Here is a 21,919-nt window from a genome sequence, read left to right as displayed (position 1 = left end):
TTTACACATTGCGTACGTTTCCACGTATGCTTTACTTACATGTGTTTATACACCTCTTCAAGTTCCTATACACATTGCATGCGTTGTCGCGTCGTGCTTTACTTATATGTGTTCAAGTTCCTATACACATTGCATGCGTTGTCGCGTCGTGCTTTACTTATATGTGTTCAAGTTCCTATACACATTGCAGGCATTATCGCGTCGTGCTTTACTTATATGTATTCAAGTTCCTATATACATTGCATGCGTTGTCGCGTCGTGCTTTACTTATATGTGTTCAAGTTCTTGTACACATTACATGCGTTGTCGCGTTATGCTTTACTTATATGTGTTCAAGTTCCTATACACATTGCATGCGTTGTCGCGTTATGCTTTACTTATATGTGTTCAAGTTCCTTTATTTTCACACATTGTGCATGTTGTCGCATGTGCTTTACTTACATGTGTACATTTCATTCCTGCTATACACATTGTACATATTGTCGCATATGCTTTACTTATATGTGTACATTTTATTCTTTGCTTTACACGTTGTACATGTTGTCGCATGTGCCTTACTTACATGTGTATACTCTTCCTCACCTCCACACATTGTACACGTTGTCACGTGTACTTTACTTATATGTGTTTGTGCCTTCATAGCATTGTTATGCTTGTTTCAAATCGCATTGTTATGCGCACACTCGGGTTGCGTTGTTATGCACCCCTTCTGCCTGCATTGTCATGCACCCTCTCACTCATGTTGTCACGCACTTTTCACTTGCATTGCTATGTATGTATCTAACGATATTGTACCTGTTAAGTTCTCTTTCTTTTTCAGGCACGATATTGTATGTACGGTTCATTTGAGGCTGGCACGACCAGATGAACTGGGCAGGAACGATATTGTATGTACGGTTCATTTGAAGCTGGCACGACCAGACAAACCGCACAGGTATTATATTCTCCGCGTGAAACGTAGCGAGAATAACATAATTCTCTTACATCCTTTCTGCATTGTAATGTAGTTTGATTTTTGGCTTGCTTAAAACTGTTGCATTTATTGTATGCATTTGCTTCGTTACGTCTTTCGTTGCATGATCATAAGTTATGCTCGACTTTGTGCATTGTTCTTGCATTTTGCCCCTGCCTTTGGGCGCATACCTTTGTCTGTAGCTTGTATGCTTTGTCTAAGTCTTCGGCCTCGTCAAAAATGGGTCGTCTCTGGGCTTTGACATTCACTCCCGTCATTGTTATGACTTTTGAGTTCTGTCAAAGAGGGGCACCTGTAGACACCCCATTTTTGACCATCTTCAAGACTTGGACGTCATCGTTTGAACATTCGGTGATCATCCGTGTTCGTGTTCATTTTGAGATCCCGAAGGACTCGGCTGCGCGCCTTGCCTTAGGATCTCTCGACTTGACTGTTTTGTGCTGGGTTGTGGACCAAGGACTTGTGGTTTTTGCACCTGAGGGAAGAAAGTGGCTTGTTAGCCATCCCTCAAACCCACCGGCCGTGGCACGAAGCCATCGGCCTTGCTTTATTTCTACCAACCAAATATTTGGTCGGTCGGCACGGATATCTAGTCGATCGGCTATTTATTTGGCCGATTGTCTCTTTTTCTGGTCGGTACTTCCTTTTTGCCTTTTCCAGGCATTGTGCATGCCAGCTGTGCCAGCTGGAGTGCACATACCAATCCTCCATACACGTGTGGAGGATTTGCACCCTTTGCACCCTTTACTCTAGCTTCTTGAGGAAGCTTGACCCTTTGTCTTAGCTTCCTCAAGAAGCTTGGACCTTTGTCTTGGCTTCCTCAAGAAGCCTTGACCCCTTTGCCTTAGCTTCTCTAAGAACCTTAGGCCTTTGTCTTGCTCTATAAAAGAAGGCCTCTCTTCTCCTTTGAAGAGGTCCAGAAAATCAGAGATCTATATGGCATATATACCACACTCTCTCTATATCTCCCTATCTCTCTACATTTGTGTGTGTTAAAGTGTCCAAAAGTGAGTTTTGTTCTTAGTTTTGCACTAAGACACCTAATGTTACACCATACCTTGGTTATTGAGGTGTTGAGAGGTTGTTCTTGGAGCTTTTGAGTTGGTTTTGACCAGAAAAGGGGGCTGGAGTTTTGGTTCTTGAAGTGTTCTTCAAGAGTGAGCACTATTGCTTTATATTCCCCATTCTTGCACTAGCTTTTAACTTACTTTGCATGCTGTTTTGAGCTTTGTGTATAACCGATAAAAGTTCTGATTTTTCATGTTTAAGATGTTTCATTAAGGTCATTTTTGTGTTTAGGGTCGACCCCCCCTCTTAGGCCTTGTTTGGCCTCTTTTGTGCCTTCTTTGTTAAGCTTTGGGAACTTTCGTGTATTGGCCTTCTCACCACTGAAATCCAGAGGATTTTCAGTGGTGGTTAAGGGGTTTTGAGGTCTTGCATAGGGGAGGGACACCGCTCTCCCTTTGTGTCTCATTTGCTTGTGTTTTGGCTCATAAGGGAAACATGCATGCCTAGCGTTGTTTGGCTTTATTTTAGAGGTTATTTGGTGTTTATCTAGCATGTTTTATCTCTGTTCCATGTTGGTTCGTCGACCCCTTGCATGCACCATACACTTGCCTTACATTCCTCTATTTTGCCTAGAGATGCATCTTGCATTTGGATCACCATGCTTGCATGTTTTGGCTTAGTTTTGTGAATTTTTTGGTCATGTTTTATCACGTTCAAGCTTTGTTGCGTGTTGATTGGGTCATGCTTTCCATACTTTGTATAGCCTCTTTGCATTTTAGCTTGTTGGCTTCGGGTGTGTGAGTCTTTAGCATGCATTACTTAGACTATTTCAGTGATTTGGAATCACTTATCATGCCATTTCAGTCCATGTTTTACGCTTACATGCTTGCGTTTGATTACCCTTTCAATGCCTTGAAGAGTTGTGGTCCTATGCTCCATGTTTGAGTCCTTGGTGTATGCCTTTTTGTTCAAGTCCTTGGGCTGCCATATCAGTGGGTTTTGGGGTGTATTTTGACACATTGAAACTTTGTTTTTGGTTGCATAATCCATGCCATGTGTGGTCATGATAGTTGTAGTGGAATGCTCCTTTTTATGCCTTAGTTTTAGGCTCATTGGTGTGCATGTTTGCATGAGCATTTGTCCATCATTTCTGTCATTTTTGGCCACTGTTTATGGCAAGGTTGAGGTCTGTCCTTTGTGGTTTAAGTCCACCATTGCATGTTCATCGCATGTTTGTTGCATATTTGGTTCATTGTGTGTTGGCACATGCTAGTACCATTGCATATATATATATATATATATATTTTATATTTGCTACATTGCATTTTGCATGCTTGGCATATTGCATATTCGCACGTATAGGTTGCATTGCATTTGGCATGTTTTGCTAGCTTAGCCTTATATTGCATGCTTGATGCCGTTTTGTACACTTGAGCCAATTGCATACATACATTGCATTGTGTTTGGTTTGGGGTGTGTTCGTACTCAAACCAAACATGGGGAATGAGGTGTGTTCGTACTCAAAGTGACGAAACACGTCTTAATCCTCGGTCGCCGACGCCCTTGATCTCAACATGATAGGGCGTGAAGCATTTACTCGTTTGTTGCATTCATTTACATTGATTTGCAAGCTTGGTGCCTTTGGCCATCATGCATCGAAATGCGTGGTTGGTGGCCCGAGGGCCGAGGGCCACACTCCCTTGAGTTTATAGAATGATAGGGAAAGTGGCCATGCACACATTGCTTTGAAATTTCCTTGCCATGCACTGTCTGTCCTCTGCTGCTGTCAAAACAGGATTCTGTAGGAATATTTGGCCGACTGACTACATACAGTGCCGACCGACCAAAAATATCTGGCCGATGGCTTCACAACTGGTCGATGACAATTTATCAATGGTCGGTGGATCTTTACCTTGGCCGTTGGCATCCCAGAATGATCAGGGAGTGGTTTAGAAGCATCAAGAATATTCTCACAATGCTTAGAGGTGCAGAACAGTGCAAACAGAGGCAACAGTGGCATGGCAACGGGTTTCCAAGCGAGGCGATCGAGCATGCATCATTCAAGCATTCCGAGGCGGGGCTGCGACCACCTCCTTTTGTAATTAATTTTTTTAATTGATTAGGGTTTTGTAATATTTAATTAGCTAGGATAGTTAATTATTTATTCAGTTTGTGTTATTTATTCGAACCCTCCGAGGAGGGCAATTTTGTAATAAGTATGCGTGCGTGTGATGTATGTCTTCCAACCCCACGTCTTTCTCCCTTTGATTTATCAGCTTATGATGGTTAGTTTTAGGGCATATTTCAATTAGCATACTTATGCTCGCATATTTACATCATTCATATGTCTTGTATGCACCGGGCTCGGCACATCATACTAACTGTATTGTATTTCAATTCCAAGTTGAATACGTGTTAGTTGTAGCATCTCACATACCATCTTAGAATAGCCGAGCCTATCTTAGTTACATTTTGCATGTGTTGCATTAGTCATCTTAACATGAGCTAGGATCATCCATTGATTACTAACTAGTTTTTGTTTTGGCTCGTAGTACTCGGTAAGTGTTTATGCTTTAGCATCCTTGCATGCGTATGAGTGATTGCCATGATACCATGCTTACCATGAGGCTATATGCTTATGTGATATAACTGCCTGAATGCCTGTGGGTGAAGGTTGGGTTGCTTGAATTGGAATAATTCGTCGAAACTCGTGTTTTAGCCTACTTGCAAGTAGCAAACTTCAATCCATTTTCAAAACAAACGGATATACGATGCTTTGTTCCAACTTAGGCAATCCAGTCTATACTTGTATGCTGTGCACATCACATAGTAATTCTAGGCTAATAAATCGGAACAAGAACACATAATGTTTTCAAAACTCGATATCATGGTTAGTAGAGGCCGATCTTTGATCGGGCGAGCGGGGGTGCTCATGAAATGACCTTCCCCAATCGCACCCAAGTTTCCGAGCCGAGGCAACTTTAGTGGTGACGGACACGTGGCCTTAAGCACGAGTTATTATTTCCTAAATTTCCCCAAAAAAAATATGTAGATGGTGACTCTGTATCTGGCAAAGCAGTCCATGCTTGGCACTTCTTTCTAAAAATCTGTCCCCGAACTCCCCGGGAGGGTGAGTCCCCCCGTTCTGTTCATTTGGGGTCACTACAGCTCGGACTCTCGAATTGTCACGGTTCTAAATCTGAACCAAATAGTCCAAATCCGGCAAATGGTTTTGAGAAAACAGATTTTGAAAGAAGTGCCAAACATGGACTGCTTTACCAGATACAGAGTCGCCGCCTAAATATTTTATTTTGGGAAATTTAGGAAACCCTGACTCGTTTGCCTAAGGCCACGTGTCCGTCATCACCAAAGTTGCCTCGGCTCGGGAACTTGGGTACGATTGGGGAAGGTCACTTCGTGAGCACCCCCGCTCGCCCGATCAAAGATCGGCCTCTACTAACCATGATATCTATTTTTGAAAACATTATGTGTTCTTATTCCAGTTATTAGCCTAGATTTACTATGTGATGCGCACAACATACAAGTATAGACTGGGTCGCCTGAATTGGAACAAAACATTTCATGTTTGTTTGTTTGAAAATGGTTTGATGGTGCTACTCGCAAGTAGGCTAAGACGTGGATTTGCCACCCTCGGGTGGGCTTAGAAAAACATGATTTTGCCACTATCTAGTGGGCTTAAAACTCACAATTAATGAATTGTTCCAATTCAAATAACCCAACCTTCACCCACAGGCATTCAGGCAGTTATATCACATAAGCAATTAGCCTCATGGTAAGCATGCTATTCATGGCAATCACTCACACGCATGCAAGGATGCTAAAACATAAAACTTACCAAGTACTCCAAGCCAAAACAGAAGCTCATTAGAAATCCATGCATGATCCTAACTATACAGAGATGCCTAATGCAACACATGCAAAAATGCAACTATAGCAGGCTCGGCTATTCTAAACATGGCATATGAGGTGCAACAGCTAACATGTATTCAACTTGAAATTGAAAATACAATGCAGTTAGTATGATGCGTCGAGCCCGGTGCATGCAAAACAGATGAATGAATGCAAACATGCTATCATACTGTATGCTAATTGAAACATGCCCTAATCTAACCATCATAAGCTGGTAAATAAAAGGGAGAAAGACATGGGGTTGGAAGACATACATCACACACACGCACACTTATTACAGTTGTGCCCTCGCTCGGAGGGTCCGAATAAATAATATAGTCCCAAATAGAATAATTACAGTCCCGAATATGTACAAAAATCCTAATTAAATAACAAATTTAACTAGGAAAGCAGTAAACTAGCATGCAAGCTAGGGACTGCCTCGACTCTGTTCCGAATGATGGATGATGCATGCTTGGGTTGCTTGGCATGGAAATCCACTGCGATGCCCCAATGAGCCTCTGTTTGCGATTGATGCCGGAATGCTGTGCAAGGCCTTTGAAAGGCTACTGATTCTTGATTCGCTGCAACAGAGAGCAGGAAAAGGGCATGGCAATGTATTTTCACAAATGTATGCATGCCTCGATCCTCGTGCCACCAATCACGCATATCGATGCATGATGGCCGAGGAGTCGAATTGCACGACTCAATATGAAATGAATGCACATATAAACACAACAAAACCTAAACTCCATCATGGATAATCCGGAGTGTCGGCGACTGGGAATTGAGATACGTTCCGTCACTCGGAGTACGAAACGTACCTCGTTTCCCGTGCTTGGGCTAGCACCTATCCCAAGCATGATGCAATATGCATGATATGCATGAAATGCAACTAAGATACAACCTAGCATAAACAATGTTATGAAATGGCATACACAATGCACGAGGTAACAAGGCATACACAATGCGCTAACATACAACCTAGCATACGCAATGCTATGAAATGAAATGGCATACACAATGCATAATGGACTTACACCAACATGAGTGGACCTCAGCCACACTCACATAAGAGGCCATTAGATGAAAATGAGACACTCGAGATGCGTACACACGTGCACGCAAACCGAGGACCGAACCTAAGACACAAATGCCACTCTAACAAAGCATGGCAAGGCATGAAAGATGGTATGCAAACATGCAAATTTTAGTACCGAAATATGACCCAAAACAGTCCTGAATCATGGAAACATGGCTCCCGATGCATGAAATGAAACCGAAATACAAAGCTAGGCCTATGTATTGGCCTATAGCTATACAAAACATGCACTATTTGAACATGGAATGTAAATACAGAGTCAAGACAGCCCAAAAATAAGCACATTCACAGTTCTAAGCAAGGTCAAACAATAAACACAAATAGGGCAAAACTAGCATGCAAAAATAGCCCTAAATGTGAGATAAAGAAGCAAGTCACAGATTCTGGCCTCAAACACGAGAGGGCCCTTCAACAATGTTGAAGAGGGACCCAAAACATGGCATTTTACAGTTGGTGGCCAGACCCAAAACAGTGTACAAGAATGCTCAAAATGCTATGCAAAATAAGGCCAAAAAGAGAGTTATAACACAAAGTCTAGAAAGGATGCTTCAAACAGTGAAATACCCTTAATGAAACATGAAGAGAGGGTCAAAATAAGGTCATTTGTAGTTCAGACCAGAGCCCAAAAATAGAAGCATAAGAGGCTAACAAATCATGTAAAAATGGAGCTAAAAGAGAGATAAAGGAAAGTGGAAGATAGAAGCCTCAAACAGTGATGAGCCCTTCAACAATGTTGAAGAAGGGATCAAAATAAGCAACTTTACAGTTTATTACATGCCTCAAAACAATTTATACATAGGCCAAAAATACTACACAAGAAAATGGCATACAAGAGAGGCAATGAAGCAAGTGCAACAAGGAGGCCTCAAACAGTGAGAGGCCCTTAAACAAACATGAAAAAACACCTCAAAATAATGCTATTCCCAGTTAGGGTCGGAGCCCAAAACAGCAAGCAAGTATGACTTAGAAAGGATACAAAAACAAGCTAAAAAGAGAGAAAATGGTGCTCACCCTTGAAGACTATGCCTTGACAGCCTCTTGGCTTGAGTTTGGTGGCTCCTTAGCTCTGGAAAACAGCTTCAAGTGGCTGCAATGGAGGTTGGAGGTATGGTGCTATGGGTTGGTGAAGAAATGGGGTGTAGGAACTTAAAGGTTTGGAAGGTTGAAGTGTAGAGAGAGGGAGATGTAATGCAAGAGGCTTGGGGGGAATTTTTGTAACCCTAATAACAGAGCTAGAGCTGCTGTTATATAGACAAAAGAGGGGGGGAAAAAGGGGAAAAAATGGAGGGAAAACAATCCAAGTTTCCCTAAAAAAATGCACCCCCCGGATACACAATCTGGGGGGAAAAGAGATGCATATTTGGAATGTCCCTGCAGCAAGGAGCATGGCCGGCCGGTTATTGAGGTTGTAGATGGCCGGCCGGCTACCTCCCATGGCCGGTCGGCTAGGGGTCAAAAGGGTCAAGAAGCATTAGTGGCCGGCCACCCCAAAAAGAGAGCCTCTGATGTGTGCACAACACAACCATGTACTTAAACACTGGAAATAGTGAACCAGGAGAGGGAACAACCCACTTTTCAAAGGGGTTCAAAAGGTTCAACAACAATTACTGGCCGGCCACCAAATATTGGTGGCCTCCCAGATATGTACATCACAAATATGGGGTTTAGGGTGCAAGAAAATGGCCCAAGGATGGTCAACATTGGCTTTGAAGTGAGGAAAATCGGGCGACGGAGGGCGATGAAGGGATAAAGTTGGCTGACAGAACAATTACTGGCCTCCCACCCTTCTACGACCTTCTTACCAATGAAACAGAAGTCCCTGCCAAAACGAATCAAAACCGATGCAAAACGAAGGTTTGGGGGCCGAAACGCGCAGCCCGAGGCCCTGAAAACTGACTTTTGGGCACCGGAAGTGGTGTTCGACCACGAAGTCGGTCTCTCGGACCACAGTGTCCCTCAAAAGGGAGCAAACAAGATGCATGCCAAAAACCGGAGCAAACGGAGGTGGTTAAGCGGTCCCGAACCGAGGCACACGGCCAACGGCTCCGAAAAATCAGAAACCGGACTCCAAACGGGCAAAATGGCCTACGACCACGAAACGTAGCCTACGGCCACTGAGAGATGATCTACGAGACCTCTCCCTCCCTTCGGGAAGAGAAATCAGAGAAAACAGAGCCTGGTTCGCAAACTGAGGCAAAGCAAGAAAGAGTCCGGAAGTTCGGAGACAAGGCTCGCGGCCAAGACTCTGAACTCTCTGAACGAGCACGATATGCAACATCACTAAGCGCTCAATCGGTGACGTCTGAGTCTTAAGGTCAGTCAAAAATGGGGTGTCTACAGACACGTGGCCTTAGGCACGAGTTATGATTTCCTAAATTTCCCCAAACAAAATATGTAGATGGTGACTCTGTATCTGGCAAAGCAGTCCATGTTTGACACTTCTTTCTAAAAATCTATTTTTCAAAACGATTTGCCGGATTTGGACTCTTTGGTGATTTATCAGTCTCGCATTGCACTTTGCGGGATTAGATTCAGAATCGTGACATTTGAGTCCGAGCTGTAGTAATCCCAAATGAACAGAACGTGGGATTCCCTCCTGGGACGTTCGGGGACGTCTACAATCATCAACAACAACATCTTTATCAACATCACCATCATTATCATTAACACATTTTCAGGAAAAAAAAAAAAACCGGGCTTCGATTTGAAAAAAAAAAAAAAAACGGGCTAAGGAGATCGGCGATCGGAGGCGGAGGCAGCGGCGGCGATCAACCCTCTCTCTCTCTCTCCATTCCCTCTTCCCCTCTCCTTCTCTTTCTCTTCCCCTTTCTTCTTCTCTCTTCTCTCCCTCTTTCTCTTTCTCTGTTTCAGACTGCATAAGAAGAAAAAAAGAAAAAAAGAAAAGAAAAAAAAACTGCCCAAAATGACGCCGTTTTAGGCAGTCGGGGGATTCGGGAAAGCGAGGATTTGAGCTACAAACCATTTTCCAAGATTTATATTCATATAAGTGATGAGAATTTGTATGAAGTTTTTATGCTAGGCTATTTAACATTTTTTTTTTCCTTCTTTTTATTTAAAAGATACTTGGCATAACTTATATAAATGTGCTTATTTAGATAAGTTTATTTATTTAAGTCACATCATATTTTTATTTTTTTACATATCTTTTTATAAAATATTAAAAAATATAATTATTTACATCATCCCAAATACTAGTTAGGCTTTGAATCAATTTTGTAGAATAGATTTTACGTTAAAGCATGATGAGGAGCTTTCATGGCATGAAAAGTGTCAAAATCGTCAAACTTTATCCCACCCTATTAATGTAGATTAACATTTTTAAGGATAAATTATAGTAAATTCTTTTGAACTCTGACTCATTTATAATTTGTCCTTTTGAATTTCAAAATTTGATAATTAATTATGCCGAACTATGTTACATTTTATACTTTTTCATTAAGATTATGTTGATTTAAACGAAATTAGGTACACATGACATGATTATTGATTTTTTAAAACAATAATACAATTTATTGATTTTTTTTAAAACAACAATATTCTTATCTCGTGATCTCATTTATACTTTATTTCTATTATTTTATTGGCAAAGTGTAACCGTAATTACTAAATAAAGGTATGATTACTTTAAAAATTCAATAAATGTGTCATATGTTTTACTCATAATTTGATTTTGTGTGAATTCTTAACACAATCTAAACAAAATGGGCTAATTGTAATAATAAAATACTTTGAAGTGATTAACTGTTGAATTTTAAAATTTAAATGGACAAAATACAAATGAATCATAGTTTAAGAAAATTTATTGTTATTTTTTTATATTTTTATTTTTAATGAAAATGTTAACTCCCTAAAATATTAGGGGTATAAAGTCCAACCCAAGGTACATTGTATAGCCCACCGTCAAGCCCAATCTTATCACACCTGTGCAGATACCTATCATGAAAAAGGGGAACTGACCCAAAGGTCCAAGCCCAACATATCATACCCTATTTAGGCCCAAAACAAATTTAATACTCCATTAAGTCCTCAAATTATCAATAAGATGAAAATACCCACAATATATCATCCAATTTACACACGCGCAACCATCACCCATGATCATCTCAGTCTGATCAGTACACTGTCACATCTCCGCCGCTCGAAATCGAATTCTCAGTCCTCCATCTCTCTTTTGTTCGACTCCATTCCCTCTGAAACCCTACCCTAACCACAAAACGAAACCGTTCATCTTCATCACCCACGATCATCTCAGTCTGATCAGTATACTGTTACATCTCCGCCGCTCGAAATCGCATTCTCACTCCTCCATCTCTCCTCCGTTCAACTCCATTCCCTTTGAAACCTTACCCTAACCACAAAACGAAACTGTTCATCTTCAACACAACACCAAGCCGTTCATATTTTCCAATCGGTGACTCTCAACAACACGAAGAACCATCACCACTCTGAAGAAATTTCATAGTTCCTGACTTCCGATTCACAGAAATGGGGAAAAAAAAGTAACATCTCTCTTCACCTATTCATTATTTTTCATTCAAATTTGTACATTATTCTTTCATATTTCATATATACACATTTTGCATACTTCAAAATGTATAAACCCTCTTTCATATATATTTCCCTGTTTTACAACATTCTAGTCCCCCGTTTTTAAACATTCTAATCCACTGTTTTTATACATTCAAGACCTTATTCTTATCACTACTAAAGAAAGGGCCTTTTGAGTCAGTTTTTTGAGTCGACAAATTTTACCGTCGCCAAAGGTAGCCTTTTTGAGACGGCATAGAGTTATTGACTCAAAAACCAAACCTTTAGCGTCGGCATCGTTGGCCGACACAAAAAATTAATATTTGATAGCATTACTTAAGTCGGTTCAATTTACCGACGCAAAAGATAGACCTTTTGAGTCGGCATAGACCTTTTACGTCGGCAAATTTGTGCTGACGCAAAAAATTATACCTTTTTGTGTCGACAACTGATGCCGTAGCAAAAAAAAAAAATTTATAGCCAAGATATATATATATTTACTTGATTATATTTAATAAATATATTTATTTATACATATACTTTTATATTAATATTGAGTGTATATACTATAAATAATATATATCTCATTTAATATCTGAAAGAGGTATGGTGGTCAAGTGGACTTAGTGCGGTGACTTCGGGTCAAATCGTCCAAATGGAGTGTGTTCGAAACTTGGGAGCCTCAATGAGAAAATTGTGAGTTAAATTTTTTTAAAACATTTAACCACTTTTTGAGTCGGCAATCTACCGTCTCAAAAAATTGAAACTTTTTGCGTCGGCAGATTGTCGACTCAAAAACTTTTTGCGACCCCACCATTTTCGTCCCTTGAGTTACCGTCGAAACGCCGTTGCAAAAATTTTTTGTGTCTGCAAATACGCTATTTGCGACGGCATGCTGCCGACTCAAAAGCCCTGTTTTCTAGTAGTGTATTCTTGTTGTTCAATATTAGCTTTTCTTATTGTTGTTATTTTTGAATACTTAATCTTCTCGTTGTTATTGTTGCTGTTTACAAAATACAATAGGCTGTTTCTATTGTTGATACTGTTTATAAAAACTGCAACATCATACAGTTTCATTTCATCACTCTACAAGTAACATATCTAAATTTATTCAAACTGCAAATGAAACTGCAAAATTACACAGTTTAATCACTACTCAAAACAAAAAGGTAACTTATTATAAAGTGCAAATCAAACTATCAAATTATACAGTTTCGTAACTGTTACCAACAAATACATATAACTTCATATTAAACTGCATATAAAACTTCAAAATTATACAGTTTTGTCACTATATTACTCATACCCTGCTGTCGTTTCAATTTTTCAGAAATAGCTGTTGGAAGATATTGGAAGAAACAAACCCATATGCCCAAAAATCCAATCAGGGATTTAAGTATCTCCCCTTTTGAAAGTCCGTCTCCAATATCCATTGAAATTCTACCAATATCTCCTCCTCCACAAAAAACCCAACCACCACAACCAAACACCACAGACCCCACCAAAAAACCCACAAAACAACCACACTACCTACAAGAAAAAGACTAAGAACTACACCACAAACCCCACCCATACAACAAACACCAACCACACCTCCAACCACAACAAAAACAAACAAAAGAAAGCCAACAAAAAAACAAGAAGCTCCTCCAACCAAAAAAAGAAAGCTCCAAGAAAGCCAATCAACTCCCATAACAAAAACCAAGGCATCAAAAGGAAAAAAAGCAGCAGTCCCTACAAAGAGAGTCCAATAATTTAATTACCGTTCCAACATTGGAACAGTAATCAAACTGTTAAAGATGGTCAAATTCACAAAAGCCCAACAGATAGAGCTGGAAAAAACTCATTTTTGGCCCATTATAAATGCTCTCTCCTCAACACAACTGAAGGTCTCTTGGTGCAGATGCTACGATTCCATTGTAGCAGAAATGACAACACTGTACAACAAAAGAAAAAGAACATTTATACTTGGTAAAAAGGAAACGAAACTCAGAAATAGTGATGTCAAGCTCATTTTTGGTATCGACTGTGGAGAACACAACATCACTATTAAATCCTATGCAAGACCAAAGGATTTTGAGCTTCTATTTTACAAACGAAGATGCAAATCAGTAAAGAGATTGGATGGTAAGTCTTTGACCAAAATATTTCAACAAACAAAAAAAGAAAAATCAACCAATGATCGTCAAGATCTTGCAAGGGTCATTACCCTTTACTTGTTCTTGAAACTTCTCATGCCTACAACAGGTCATACACTCAGTTGGAGTTTCCTCAACTATGTTGACAATCTCAACAACAGCAAGAAGTACAATTGGATTGAGGCAATAAAAAACACACTGATGAATTCAATGGAAAATGCAAACAACAACCCAAGGCATGTCACTAGATGTGTCATGTTACTCTTGGTAAACACATTACTCAACTAGTTCACACAAAAATATCAGACATCCACCTATTTCTAACTATCTAACATATTTCAAATTTTTTTTACAGTACTGGTACTGTGAGCACAGTAAACTCTCCGACCATCCAACAAAGAAGGCTTCCCAAAGTTTATGAAATGGAACCTTGGCAAAATGTACTCCAAGTGGAAACACATCAGCCTTGCTCACTTTGAAAAAGGTATTCAAACTCTTTTATACTATCATAGCACAAATCTATTCAACACTCATTTCACAGTCATTATAGTAAAAATCATGTTATGAAACTGTCAAATTCTTCAGTTTCAAACAACATATGTTTAACACTTAACTCACATTATTCACAGTACAAATCATATTATGAAATAGTAAAAGTTTGTAGTTTCAAAGCACACACTTATTTAACATCACTCATGTTATGAAACTGTAAAAGTTTACAGTTTAAACGCACAAATCTATTTCACATCACTCATATTATGAAACTGTAAAAATTTTCAGTTTCAAGCAACTTATTTCGACACTTAACCCGCATTACTCACAGTACAACTCATCTTATGAAACTGACCAATTTTACAGTATTACTGATATATGCCACATTGTTCCAATGCAGGTTAACCAAAATGCTTTAACCCCAACTGAACAAGAAATATAGTTATTGCATATCAATCAAAGCACATCAACAGACTCTTCAGCAAAGAAACATGACCATAAAAAGGACAATAAGCGAAAAAAGAAAACAAAAGCAACAAAAAAAAAAGACTTCTAGACAGTGATGAGGATGACTTTCTTGAAGAAGAACATCAATCAGAATCAGAATCAGAATCAGAATCAGAACAAGAAGAATAACAAAAAAAAAAAAAAAAGAAAGCAAAAATCACAAGAAGAACCGGAAAGTGATGAACAAGAAGAAGAAGTGATGGAGAAAAAAAACAAGTGACTGATGAAGAAGAAGAAGAAGAAGAAGAAGAAGAAGAAGAAGAAACTGAAGAAGGAGAAAAAGAAGAAGAAGAACCTGATGAACAACAAGATAATGATGAAGCAGAAGAAAGACAAGAAGCAAAAGGTGATCAACCAGAAGACACTGATAAAGAAGAAGACCAACAACAAGAAGTCAATGAACAAGAACTGACAAACTAACAAAAAGAACTCCAAGAGAAATTTGACATATTTCATGCACAAGGTAAACTATTGTCTGATACTAAAGCAAATTGCAAAATTTAATTAAACTAATCAAAACACAATCCAACATTTTTATAGGTCATGACCAACCACAAACACCAACCAAAGAGAACAACAAGGACAAGCTCATATCAGCCATGAGAGCACAAATGCATATGCAAGATATGGAACAAAAATTCATGGCTGAATTGTGTAAAAAAGAAAATCAATTGAAGGAAATGTCCACAAAAAAAACTGGCAGTCCCCAACAAAGATCAATGGTCAAGAGAATCAAACAAAAGTCAAGAAAACAAGCACATGACCCAAATTTTGAATACCAACCAATGACAAAAGTCAAAGAAGATACAAGGAACAAGACACAAATTGCTGCTGATGTACCCAAACCAACAGAGGGTACCGATGAAGAAAAAGAGAAGAAGAATGAAAAGAAAAAAGAAGAAATTGAAACAGAGACAGAACCTGCTACTGAACCTGAGCAAAAAGAGGGTGCTCATGAAGCAAAACAACAGCAGAAAGAAAAGATGCAAGAAGATATTGGCCAAGAAAAAGCAGTTGCTGCTGAAACTAACCCAAAAGAGCATGCTAATCAAGAGAAGACACAACTTCAAGTATTGGAAAGTGATGATGATTTCAAGGAAGAATCAATCCAAAACAAGCCACTCGTCATTTCTTGCCGCAAAACAAAGAAGGTTTGGCATAGCCTATCCAAAAAAGACCAAGACCAAATTAAACTCATCAACAACACACAATCAAGTGCTTGTGTCTGGTCTGGCAGCGAAGATGAAAATTGTGTATACTTTTCAGATATATGCAGATTGACCAACAGGAAACCCTTATATGGGAATGTAGGTCTCCAACTGCACAATTTTACAGTTTCTGTTCATATTCAATAACCTATTCCACAAACTTAACACATTCTTATATATAACATGTTTTAGGTCATTGATGCCTTCTCAGAAAAGCTATTGGCACTCCAACCAACCATTGAAGAATTTGAGAAAAATGATCTAGCCCTTGCAAGAAATCTATACGCAGGAAGATCTTATGTTTTCTCAACACTCATCAATGTAAGCAAAACTTAACATACCTTTCAACTGCAAAATTTTCTACTTTCTTAACGTGTCTTACTACATAGTTTTATAACATATTTCAAACATATATATAACTTATAGACTCCACTACAAAACCAAGATCAAGCACTGAGAGAAAAAATGATGGACAACCATTTTCCAGAAGCAACGAAAAACAGATATATCCATTTCCCAATCAACCACGACAACCATTGGTGTGGTCTTTGACAATGCTGATGGGATATGAAGACACTATGACTCTTTGAGACCAGCAAAAGATTGCCACAACAAGTACTTTGAAATTACAAAGGAAATTATAAGTTAAATAAAATTTCCTACTTAGTTTCATTCCTTTAAAAACATCTCAACTCATCACTATAACTAACAAAAACACCCACTAACTATTTTGTAGCAATAACATCAACTGAAATGGAATAAAGCATTACTCAGCAATCAATGAAACATGTTATCATCTCAAGAGTGCGAGACAGTAATTGCGTCAATTGAGGAATGTCCACAACAAACCCCACACTCGTAAGATATAAAATCAATAAACTAATCTTTCAATATGCTAAATTTTGCAGTTTTACCTAACTAATTAACTTCATCTAAAACTTTGCAGGAATGATTGTGCAGTCGCCGTCTGCAATATTATCAACCAACATATCAACTGGCAACCTGTGCAGAAATCACTTCGATCAACTGAGTGGGTCAAATTTCGAGCAGAAATCGTCAGTCAATTCCTCAATAATGAAATCTGATCTTGGAAACTCGAGCACTACCAAATGTTGACAAAACATATCAAACCATAGAAACAATGAACAAACTTCTTGACAATACAAATATTCAAGTGAACATAACTTTGTACTTTTTTTTTTAAACATGTGACAAGTACTTTATATATTTTTGGGAATGATCTTCTTCTGGTTATTATGGTGAAAATGATTGTTGTCATTGATGTTGTTGTTGCTCTTCTTCTTGTTATTATTATTGTGCTTGTACTTCTGATTGTTTGTGTACTTATTTGTGGTTGCATATATTTTCATATAGTAAAGGTTGTTTCTAATAATTCTTCAAACTGCAAAACTGTGTAGTTTCATCAGGTTGTTTTTAATAATTCTTAAAACTGTAAAATTATGCAGTTTCATCAGGTTGTTTCTTATAATTCTTAAAACTGCAAAATTATATAGTTTCATTACTAAAACAAAATTTATGCTACATAATTATGCATACATTTTCATGACTCAACAAATAGATAAACTACATTTCAAAATTGAAAATAAAACTGCAAAATTTTACAATTTTCTCGCTATAAAATATGAAATAAATGAATCATGTAGTAAAAATGCATTTCAATATTATACAGTTTCAATAAGAAATTTTCAACAACCTTCTCTGCATTCCATAAAAATAAAACCAACCAAACCCACAAAAAAAAAATAACAATAAAAATAAAACAAAACTGTTACAAAACAACTTCAATAACTAAAGAACACATAAAAAAAAAAAAACAATTCAACCAACTATATTCATTACTCCCATAATACCAAGTATCACATTTTTTGTTATCATAATTCCTCAAATTCAAATACAAATCCAAAAGAATAGACTATGGCCTCAAATAGCAGTCTTGCACGGCTTCTTATTGTGATTCCCATATTTCAAGCACCTCCCACACTTGATTTGCTTCACATTCTCACCCCTAGAAGGTATCATCTTCTTCTTGTTTCGCCTGGGTTGCTTCTTCGTTATAGGAGGTTTGATAATCGAACTACTAGCGCCATTAAAGTCAAATCTCTCACTTGAAGGCACTAGATAAACAGATTCCTTGTATGACTCTCTAAAACAATCTACATGAAAAAAATGATCAATGAAATCATACACATCTTTACTACTACTACGCAAAGCATACACAACATGACAACAAGAAAAACCATTCAATTGCCATTCATGGCAAGAACAAGTTTGTCTACCAGTATCAACATAAAAAGAAATAGAAGAATGAACCTCAAGCACAGTATCACTAGCAACAATCACATCCCAAGACTTAGCTAGCTCCAAAGAGTCCACCAACTTCTTTTCCATAACTGGACACAATTTCGTAGTCCATCTTTTAGATTCAGCTTTTCTATTCGACAATTGAGTCATGATTTGAACTCTAATCATATCAACTATACAAGTAATAGGCAACTCACGGGCCCCACCAATCCAATTATTGTAAGACTCGGCAGCATTAGATGACATCTCACCATATCGTTTCCCTCTAAAAAATGCATTCGCCCACTTATCATTTTGCAAACCATCCAACACACTATCAACTCTACCATTCCCAGCAATATGCCTCAATTTCTTCATATAATGTTGGAAAGAAGCAACTGTTGGCGCATAAGCACATTTAACTAATATTTTCATCAAACTCAGCTTATAGTTAGTTCGAAATCCCATCAATTTGTCAATCAAATTTCTCTTCAAATGATTTAAGCAATATGCATGATGTGCGTTGGAAAAAACCACTGAAAGAGCGTCTAACAATCCATGTTGACGGTCTGACACAAAGGTCAATCTCCGGCCTGAACCAACACCCTTTAACAACTGACTTAAGAACCACATCCAATTATCTTGATTTTCAACGTCAACAATCGTAAAAGCCGAAGGAAACAGACCTGCAAACAAAATAACATGAAACTGCAAAAATTAGCAGACTCACAATACAATAACACACTGACAAACCAAACCTATACTAACTGCAAATAAATACATACCTTGATTACCATCCTTTGATGTTGCTGCAAGCAAATGCCCCTTGTAACGCCCCTTCAAGAATGTACCATCAACAAACAACAATGGACGACAAAATTGAAAGCCATACAAACATCCATGAAATGACATAAACAACCTTCGAAAACACCCACTACTTTCATCCACATCTAATTTAAACACACTTCCCGGATTCGTTCTCATAGTCGTCTCAAGGTACCATCGAAGTTGGTCAAAAGATGTTGCAAAATCACCAAACAACTCACCTCTTGCCTTATCAACTCCTAACCATACAACCCGATAAGAAACATCTATACCATATTGCTTCTTCAACTTTTTTTTAACTTCAATAAGGCGAGTCAACGGATTATCACTAATATTATTTTGCACAATATCAGACACAAGTCTAGAACCAACCATTTTGCTACAAGATCTACGAACAACAACCCCACAAGTATGCACATTATCCAACTTCATTATAAAAAAAATACCGAAATTCATCAACACCCTTCCATGCACAAACCATTTACAACCCGTAGACGACTTCATCATACATTCAGCAGTTACTCTTATTGCATCGTTCTTCAAATAATTCACTGCAAAACCACACTCAACTACATACTTAGCCAATGCAATGCGGAACGCCGGCACTCCACCTTCAAATTCTTGACCAACACTATGTATAATCCCCTTCCAACTAGCAGACAACAAAACTCTCTCTGGTTCTGGATAAAAACTAGGCAACAAACCACCAAAATCATCACAATCGTTAACCAAAGAACTCTCACCAATTACAGAATCAATCCTACAAGAATTACCATCATCAATCTCCACAATTCTCTTATCACTCACAACAACATCAACAACATGACAACCACTACCACCTACCATTGACAGCATATTCCACAAATTATCATCACATTCAACAATACAATTAGAATATCCAGCAATAGAGAAAAACAAACAAAAGTTACCAACACTTAACTCCTTGAACTTCGCACATATTTTCTCAACAACTTCATCATAACTACATCTCTCACTAATCTTAATAGCAGTACAACAATTATTATATTTGCACATTAACATGAAACACCCCTCCATATTACAAAATCACAAACCAACAAATAATTGTTCACAGATTCCAAACTGCAAAATTATACAGCTACAACATATCAGTACCAACACTGCACAATTCACAATTCTAAACTGCAAAATTATACACTTACAACATGTCAGTATCAAAACACCAGAATTCACAATTCCAAACTACAACTTCAAAAGACATTACACTATACAACAAACAAAATCAACAAAATCAAAATCATTACACTATATCACATACAAAAATCAAATAAAATAAATATCAAACAAACAAAATTTATCACAAAACAAAGAACTAAAACAACATTGCCAAACACAAACCAGATATCACGCAAATTTGGTTATCTATATATACATACATATATACATACACACACAAAGATATATATAGATACATACATACACATAGATATATGTATCGACAGATACAAACCAGATACACAAAGAGAGAGAGAGAGAGAGAGTGAGAACATACGCAGAGATCACCTGTACACAGAGATTCAGATCGCACAACCAGTTCTACCTCATAGCACAATGAGATCGACCACACAGCACAATGAGATCACCATAACAAAGAGAAATCGAGATCGCAGAGACGAAGATTTGATTTTCTTTTTTGAACGGAGTAAAAATTTGATTTTTCACGTGTATATAAATTTCAAAACAAAGGGTAATACAGTCATTTACAAAATACGAAAATAAAAAATGGGACCTCTAGGTATAAAATTTAAAAAATTGTGGACCTATTAATCCATTCAAAATATATTGGGATTAGAAGGGAAATAGATCCCCTACATAAGACTACATAGTAATTTTCCCCATGAAAAACAAAGACAAGGCCGGAATCATGTGTCCCCTTAGGAAGCTCTCATATATTTATAGGCAAATCAAGTTTTCTTTAAAAAAAAATTGGTCTATTTTTAAAATTATAGTTATTGTTAATTTTTGTAAGACAAATACAATAAAATTACATATCTATAATTATTGGATCAATTCAATTTTTTGAAGTGAATGATTGATATATAAGACACCACAAGATGAATGGTTTAAATTATCGAAATGAGACCCTAATAATACCCTCCAATCCACAATGGACTAGAGATAAACCTCATTATAAAGTGCAGTTGTATAAGTTATTAATCAGTATTCTTATGATAAGAATTTTATATTATCTTCAGCCTAGTAGTTTACATTTTTAATTTGTTGGAAAATTATTATATATTAATAGGGTATAACATAACAATGTCACATTTTCTCTTAAATACAAATTTAATTAAGATGGACCTTATTATTAAAATCAATCAGATAAAAAATAAAGAGAGAGAGAGAGATGCTACCATGATCATAGCCCCTCAACATGTAAAAATTGCACTCATTAGGAGAAACAAAAAAAACTTACTATTTTTATAGTTGTACATGTAAAACTCACTCATTAGAGATATAGCTCCCCTTGGTAAAAAAATAATAATAAAATAAAATTTAAATTATGTACCTTTCTTTTGGTATTATGTTTTTAAATTCTTAGTTTTTTTTTTTTTGGTCTAAACCATCGGTATCCGGAAGTCCATAGGAGCCCGGCTAATCCGATTTGAGCCAGGTAGGACCACAAGGGTGATAAAGCTCTCCCAAGAAGTTTTTAACACAGCTGCGTTCTCCAGTTTCGAACCCGAGATCTTGGTTAAATTAGAGTTAAAAAAGCTATTTTGCTATTTTGCTATTTTAGAGGGGTTGTTTGGGGTGTCCTAAATAAGTGCACTTTTTGTCTTTTTTGACTAAAATGTTGAGGGAAAAAATATGGATGTTTGGATTAATTTTTTGACTTTATATGGAAAAATGTATATTAAAAAAATGT

At 37.6% G+C, this 21,919-nt stretch overlaps 1 protein-coding gene across 1 annotated transcript; it reads right to left on the bottom strand.

The window, feature by feature from the left end:
- Positions 1-17,826: 17,826 nt before the first annotated feature.
- On the bottom strand, positions 17,827-20,046 carry LOC114283627 (uncharacterized). The gene is made up of 3 exons (XM_082890680.1): positions 19,312-20,046; positions 18,972-19,023; positions 17,827-18,872 (listed from the first exon to the last, which is right to left on the bottom strand). The coding sequence occupies exons 1-3, from the start codon at positions 20,044-20,046 to the stop codon at positions 17,827-17,829; spliced, it is 1,833 nt and encodes a 610-aa protein (XP_082746806.1).
- Positions 20,047-21,919: the final 1,873 nt, after the last annotated feature.

The sequence above is a fragment of the Camellia sinensis genome, chromosome 10 (assembly GCF_055761805.1).
Source record: "Camellia sinensis isolate YWXY chromosome 10, ASM5576180v1, whole genome shotgun sequence".
In the NCBI taxonomy this organism is placed as follows: Eukaryota; Viridiplantae; Streptophyta; class Magnoliopsida; order Ericales; family Theaceae; genus Camellia; species Camellia sinensis.
This window is presented reverse-complemented; position numbering and strand designations above follow the sequence as displayed.

Coding starts and splice junctions, on each gene's coding strand:
- LOC114283627 (XM_082890680.1), bottom strand. CDS start 20,046: ATGTGCAAATATAATAATTGTTGTACTGCTATTAAGATTAGTGAGAGA. Junction 19,024..19,311: donor CGTTGACTCGCCTTATTGAA/GTTAAAAAAAAG, acceptor ACATTCTTGAAG/GGGCGTTACAAGGGGCATTT. Junction 18,873..18,971: donor ATCAAAGGATGGTAATCAAG/GTATGTATTTAT, acceptor TTTTGTTTGCAG/GTCTGTTTCCTTCGGCTTTT.